General features: G+C 45.5%; 1 protein-coding gene across 2 annotated transcripts; it reads left to right on the forward strand.

Moving 5' to 3' along the window:
• The first annotated feature begins 325 nt into the window (after positions 1-325).
• Positions 326-7,128, forward strand: spry4 (sprouty homolog 4 (Drosophila)). 2 transcript variants are annotated; one of them, XM_084684369.1, is made up of 2 exons: positions 326-511; positions 3,011-7,128. In XM_084684369.1, the coding sequence occupies exon 2, from the start codon at positions 3,039-3,041 to the stop codon at positions 4,107-4,109; it is 1,071 nt and encodes a 356-aa protein (XP_084540495.1). In that variant the 5' UTR covers positions 326-511; positions 3,011-3,038; the 3' UTR covers positions 4,110-7,128. The 2 variants fall into 2 exon arrangements, with proteins under 2 accessions (XP_084540495.1, XP_084540496.1); XM_084684370.1 differs by lacking the exon at positions 326-511 and adding an exon at positions 1,022-1,368.
• Positions 7,129-7,472: the final 344 nt, after the last annotated feature.

The raw sequence follows: 7,472 nt of genomic DNA on the forward strand, positions 1-7,472 counted from the left end.
AGCATTCTTTTTCAGGTCACAGGGCCCGTAGGAAACACGAATGAGTGAATGCATACATAAATAACTAGCGTGGCGTGAGGCACATAACCGCCTCATTCATGTAATCCTTTCTGACATTGCCCTTGTGACGAAAAGCCCCCGATTCTTCCATTCATAAAATCGTGGTACCACGCTTGCGCAATGAAATTCGGAGTCCTCCCATTCATAAAAATGTAACCCCCGCATTTGAGACGCTCTGCCCTCCCATTCACAAAAAAAAAATCTGTCGAGGCATCTGCGCAGTACGTCTTTTACCCTCCCATTCATAAAAACCCATTTCCCCCTGTAGTTGCAACATCGTATCGAAAAGCCCGTGTCTTCACCGCAGTAGGCTATGCAGTGAGTGGACGGTGTTCAACAATTCTTCTCTCAATGGTTTAGAACTATACATGGGAGCATAATCTTGGATTGGAATACATTTTACGTGTGGACATCATGCTGAATACAGAAATGCGCTGCTTAAACTGAAAAAGTAAGTCAACACCAGGGATTTATAATAACGTTTTCGTAATAGTTCATGATTTTAAGCAGGTCGCTTTGATGGAGCATTGGTATAGGCGGATTTCGTTTTGCCTCCCCAGTTTTGTGGTGCGGTGGAAAAAAAACTCGCTCCCTTGCAACAAGCTGTTTCCATATTGCACTTTGTGTCAATGTTTAACCACGGACCAATTCCGTGTTGGTTGCGAGCTAATATGATCGTACGAGTTGATTAAATTGCTAATTCATTGGGCGACCTCAAAACGGGTTTGACTTGTTATCGTTATAAATATCCATGTTTTAGCCTATAGACTACACAAAAGAAGATTAACGTCGTGGATAGAGATGGTCCTCGCGCGACCCCCTCATAGGCTACAGCTTGTACATTACTGAGGATCGTTGCGTGACGCTTCTCTGCAGCGCGAGCGCTGGGCAGGCACATCGTGTGCATATGTCAGGTGGTTTGGCCATCTCCTTTCCTTTCATATCTAGGCTTCTCATCTTTCGATGGCATTGATAAGCCTTCAGATTGCCAGTCTTTCGTCAGGGAGACTGTGGGCTGATGCTTTGGCGTGTGTTTCTCACATTTAGACGATCTATTATCCAAAGCGACTGGACACGAATCCTTGGCTTTTACGATTGAGGTGTTTATATATGACTATACTCATAGCCCAATCAGATGTGATCATGTAATTGTATCTGTCATTTAAATCATAAAGGTTCCATCCCCATTTTCTTACGTGGAACGGTTGCTGTGTCGCGTCGCCTGTGTTTTAATGTCTCAGAGCAGGACCCACATCGAGGGGCGGGGGACAGTGGACGGGGACAGTGGACGGTCTACGGAATCAATAGGTGCCTAAATGAGATGATCGCAAGCTTTTTCACACTTGGACAGAAATGTCGCAACAAGTTTGTCTCTATTGTCACTTGGTTTTGGCAACGTCGATGAACCCAGAAAAGCCCTCGTCCTGTAAAAACACCCTACATTTCTCGATATGAATAACCTATTTATGACATCACCGTTTAACAAAGAAATACTCCTATGTAAGATATAGCCTATATCGATCAGCAGTGAGCTTGCATCATGAACGATATATCTCGCTGATAATTTTAGTCTCTCAGACATAGATTACAGTTTATCTTGAATCGGAAAAAACATTCTGTTTACTAACGATCAAACGTAAAATCAGAAATTAACCATATTCTGTAAATTTGGATACTTTGGTTTGTGACATACATTTCAACTGTCTGTCACGCGACATGTCTCCGTCATTAACAACCGTGAAATAACCATTGAAATAACCTATTATGCAGTAAACACGAAACACGTTTTACATTAGTTGGCTACTCATTCATCTTTTGTGAATGGAATCTGACGGTATATACTTACGGCCTAGCATATTTTTTGAGCCACCGGATCATTCACAAAAAACTCCAGTCCCAAACCGTTCCTTTCGGTTTTCATTCACAAAGATTAGCTTGCTAGATGACTACAGACATGTTATGTATTCGGTTGCTGTTGGTTCAGGGACCTAGTCTTTAAAAAATATAAAAACGAGCACATATCTAGGTTATGAAGTTGATTGGAATCAAGGTTATTTATTCTTTAAAAAAGTAAATGTCAAAAATATATTTTTGTCATTAAATGTCAGATCAGGGCCTATGCAATCCATCAATTTGCGTGTAGGCTACATCGGAAAAAATGTGAATGGTTATTTTCTCCAGTATCCTTTATGCACATTAAATGAGCTGTTTGAAGCTGGTCTGTGGTATAAAGTCTATCAGGCACTCTGATGCAATACAGAACAATAGAAAACCCTGCTTATAAAGATTCCACAGAAGGCTTATTATACACAGGGTTCGCTTTAGAATCTTTAGTGTTCCTTCTAGGCTCCAAAAGTGTCATACGGAATTGTGAAGATTCCAAAACGAATCTATTGGGAGCATTTTAGCCTTTACAATCTGGAATGTATATGCAGGGTTGGAATTATGGAATTGCGGGGGTTTGACCCCCCTAATTAAGACTTGGACCCCCCAAAAGAGGTAAAAACAACAGGTCCGGGGGCTCTATATACGCCCTGGAGAAGAAGTTGACCCCCCCCGATTGTCATTGTATAATTCACACTGCGTATATGTATGTTTAGTTGTATATATCAAAGAATGTCAAGTCTTGTGTCTTGATCCAAATTTGGATACCCTGTCCCAAAATGAGGTTAGATAGATATTGTGTTTCTTATGCCAGTTCTGATAGTCTAAGATGTACGTTGTCATTGGGAGGTACTGACAAGATATCATTTATTTTCCTTTCCTGCCGACCGAAAGATCACTTTATCCTCTCTTCCACTATTGTGCTCCGAAGACAATATCCCATATTTGTCTGGACAATCCAATTCTACAGTTTATTACGTGCTATTCTAGTTTTATTGCCCTGTGTGTGTGTGAGGCTGTTCTGACCTTCCTGTCTCTCCCCCCCCCCCCCCCCACCTCCAACTAGGCCGGCTGGACGTTGAACTGTGTGCTGCATGAGGGACACAAGTCTCCAGATGGAGTCCAGGGTTCCCCAGCACATTCCAGGGGTGTCTCCCTCCGTCATCTCCCAGCCTCTGCTGGACAGCATGGTGCCTTACGGACGCCTCCAGCACCCCCTCACCATCTTCCCCATCGACCAGATGAAATCGTCCCACGTGGAGAACGACTACATCGACAGCCCCGCCGTCGTGTCCCAGCAGCCGGGCAGCCAGAAGGCCTCCCAGCGGGCGCTGCCCCAGCACCACCCCCAGGAGAGCCTGCTGGGTGCCCCCCATCACCCCCACCACCACCTGGGGCGCTGCGAACCCCACCCTCACCCCCACCACGACGCCACCACCCACCCCTGGATCTCCTTCAGCGGGAGACCCAGTTCCATCAGCAGTAGCGGTAGCACCTCCTCAGACCAGAGACTTCTGGACCACGCCGCCCCCAACCCCGTTGTGGACCTCCACCCGGCAACCATCAACACCCGGGCCCCTGGCTCCGAGCCCAAGGTCCTCACCTCCTCCTCGTCCACCTCGTCCACTTCGTCCACCTCTTCCTCCTCCAAGGCCCTGGACCTAAAGGCTGCGGCGGCGGCGGGCCAGCCGGGGGGCGCGGGGATCCCCACTTCCCCAGCGGAGAAGAGGCACCGCCTGCTGTGCGAGAGGTGCGGGAAGTGCAGGTGTACGGAATGCACCTTGCCCAGGGCCCTGCCGTCCTGCTGGGTGTGCAACCAGGAGTGCCTGTGCTCGGTGCAGAGCCTGGTAGACTCGGCCACCTGCATGTGCCTGGTGAAGGGCGTCTTCTACCACTGCACGGAGGACGAGGACGACGAGGGCTCCTGCGCTGACAGGCCCTGCTCCTGCTCCCAGTCCAACTGCTGCGCCCGCTGGTCATGCATGGCCGCCGCCTCCCTGGTCCTGCCCTGCCTCGTGTGCTACCTGCCCGCCATGGGCGTGGCCAAACTGTCGCAGAGGTGCTACGACAGCGCCAGTCGGCCGGGCTGCCGGTGCAAGGCGCCCCAGCAGGCGTGCAAGAGCGCCGGGGAGGCGGGCGGGGAGAAACAGCAACAGGCCTCGTGATACGGGATGTGTGGCCTTAGCTCTGAGCTTGTTCTGGAGAGGATGATCCCTCGCCTTATAGCCACCCACCCACCAACCCACAGACCCTGCTCCTCCCCTGGGACTTCTCTGATACTATGGTACTTGCATCCGGGAATCTGTCCCGGGTGTGGTTGTCGTCGACGAGACGGCCACCAACCGGAGGGGTGGATGGATGGTGGTGGAGGCTGCCAGCCCCGCCCCCTGACCCTCCCCCCCCCCCATCCCCTCTTCTCTCCTCCAATAGAAGCCCATCCTTTAGGTGGGAACGGAACGGTGGACAATTGTTGCGTTTCTGAACATGGCTGAAGGCGTAGTTCATCGCCCCGCCCTTTCTCAATGCTTCAGTCTTGACGGGCGAAGGGCGAACCGTTGAAGAGAACTGCTCTGGTCCAAAGCAACAGCCCCCCCCCCCCCCCCCCTCCGAAACTCCCAAACTGTCAGTACCCAGAGTAGTTTAGGACGTCGATCACATCAAATGATCAGTCATATTCCGCCCCGGTGTATGGCTTTAAGACCCCACACACGTCTTCCTCTTGTTGGCTTGGTGTTTTAAGAGCGTTTTAAGGTGACAAGTAGAGAGGCAACATTGTGTGGCTTTGGCAACACTCCATGTCCGTTTTTTATATATATATATAAATATATACATATTCTCACATGTTCTCTAGTCGGCAATGGCAGGTCATAGATTCCATGTGGGAGATAATCACTCTTCAACGTCCCTCTATCGGGACTAAACATGCTAAAGATGCTAACGCCATTAAGCTAGCTTTCACGAGATCACCTCAGAGAATGCATGTGTGTTCATGCTCTGCATGGTCTAGTGTAATGGTTAACCCCAGTGCTAGAATTTGATGTCGTAGAGAAACTGAAAAAAAGGAGAAAAAAAGAAAAGAAAAACACAACCTTCTCAGGGATTGCAGCAGCTCTTCGTGAGTATAACTTGGCCTAGCACGATAAAACTGCCTAAAAGCCTAAGGGGCTTCCCTTTGCACACCAGGCAAAGAACAGTTTTAGAGAAAAAAAAGGGCAAAAAGGCAATTGTGAATTATTTAGCGCGAGTAAGCTAAGAGAAGAGAGAACGGCCAGCAGAACGTAGTGATAATAATGAGGGAGAAGGTCCACTGAAGTTGTAGTCGTGTTGTGTCTAGCCAGCCTTAGTTCAAATCAAACCTGCCACTTGCACAACCTTTTTCAAATGAAGCGCACCCCTTAGAATGGACTTAAAGCACAGTGTCAAGTACCGATGCTAAGTGTATTTGACCTAATTCTGTGAACTACTTTTAGTTCACAATGTATCCCTCCTCCTTCCTCAAATTCTAATTATTTCGCTACAGAGTTTGTCTCATAGAAGATAACTATCTTTATTTTCACAACGTCTTTTTTATTGTGGCTTGCATGATATTCCTAGGACTTTGCCAAAGGAGTAGTGTAGCTTGTTTTCCGTCTGAAGGGTCACAGTTATTATGCACTCTCGCCAAATGGTTTGATGGCAGTTGCTCTTAAAGGTACGGTACCCCATTTTTTTTAGCAGTTTGCGTCCTTTTGGCATACACATGATAGTCACTGTCTCTATATAGATTTTTTCTTCACTTGTCTTTCACTTCGGTTAATTTCAAGGTCCCCCACGAACATAAGTACCCTCACTAGCTAATCCCTGTACTTGTATTGTTGCACAAAGCTGAAAACACACAGGAAAAAAAAAAAAACACTGTCCTTAGTTCTGAATGTATAAGGCAATATTTTCAATTGTTTGCAATTCAATCCAAGAGAAGGTGCCAAAAGTGAGAATTATTGTGAGGCTTTGGAAAGCCATTTGGGAAAATTGCAAATGTTTTGACAATATGTTGGAAATAGACCTTTAGCAGGTCAGACATTCTTACTGTAAATAGTTTTAAGACATTTGTGTTATTTAGAAGAGTTTTAAATGTCCTTGAAAAATGCATGGTACATTATAACAACAATTCAGTACAAAATACATAGAGATACATTAGATATATATTTTGGGGGTAAAAGTGTTGAGATCGAGGGGAGGGGGGGGGGGGAGAGAGATGAGACAGTGAGTCTTTCTATCACAAGCACTTGATTTTGAAAAGTGTGCCCGGGCAATAAAAATACCTCTGTTTATGCGGTCCACACCTCGTCAGCAAGGCAGAGCCAGAGCTAATTCATAGTTTCTCCCCTCTCAACTGCAAACTCATTTGATCCACTGAAGGAATACAATCTCAGTCTATCCGGATCAACCCATTTCCTGGCTGCTGTTTGTGCTCTGTGTCGCAACTCTCTCTCTTTCTCTCTTTCTCCCTACTCTCTTCCCTCCTTTCTCAAAGTCGTACCCTGGCCTTGATTGACAAACACAGCTGCCGTGCATAAACTTGTCAAATCTCCGGCAGGAGGGAAAGAGAAATCTCTCTCTCTCTCTCTCTCTCTCTCTCTCTCTCTCTCTCCACACACACACATTCCATTCCATTTGGTTAATAGAGGATCTCTGTAGTAGTTTCTCAAGTAATTTTCTCCCATTCCGTCTCTCACCATGACCCGAGTCAAAATCCTCGCTTCCTCTGTTACCTGTTATTACCATACGGCTCGCTAGCTCCTTGAGGTTGTTAATTATCACCTACAGTAACACGCTGAACGAACCCTGCTGTTTTGGTTAGAATGCTGTGACGTAGACTGCCTCCCTTTGAAGTGGCATCCTTTAGTCCACGACGAAATGTCCCCACTCAATCAAAAGAACCATTACTGCTGGCTGACGCTATCCAATTCCTTTGCTATTGCAATGACAACTTTGAGGATTTTTTTAAAAAGTGCTTTGTTTTGTTTAAGTATAATGGAAAAAAATGATAAAGCTCACATATAAAAGTTTCCCTTTATAGATATATTTATTTTGAAGTTCTATTTTATATAGTATTTATTTAGATGCCAACTTTTGTTTGTGAAGAAAGCTTATGTTGAAATGGAATGTACAATGACAATGGAAAATATATATTGTTAAATATAACTTTGCTGTAGTGTGTTTTCTTGTTTACCCATCATATTAATATAATAATAACATCTCATATTCAAATAGTTGTTTGCTGTTATATAAGCAAGACAACTAACACAACATTACATTACATTTCAAATTGAATACATTAACACATTAGCGTGTCATCATTTGAAACAAAGTCAACTTAATACTGTCAAGTCAAGTAAGTATATTTATACACATTTGATTCCTTTAGCAGACACTTCTATCCAAAGCAACATAGAAATGGAGAAAATAGACAGATCAGAAGGGCAGACAGGCCATAAAGTCAAATGAATACTGAAGTCAAGTTCAAGTCCCACTCACACTCTACGGTG

The sequence above is a fragment of the Hypomesus nipponensis genome, chromosome 20 (assembly GCF_054491055.1).
Source record: "Hypomesus nipponensis isolate SF chromosome 20, ASM5449105v1, whole genome shotgun sequence".
Classification (NCBI taxonomy): domain Eukaryota; kingdom Metazoa; phylum Chordata; class Actinopteri; order Osmeriformes; family Osmeridae; genus Hypomesus; species Hypomesus nipponensis.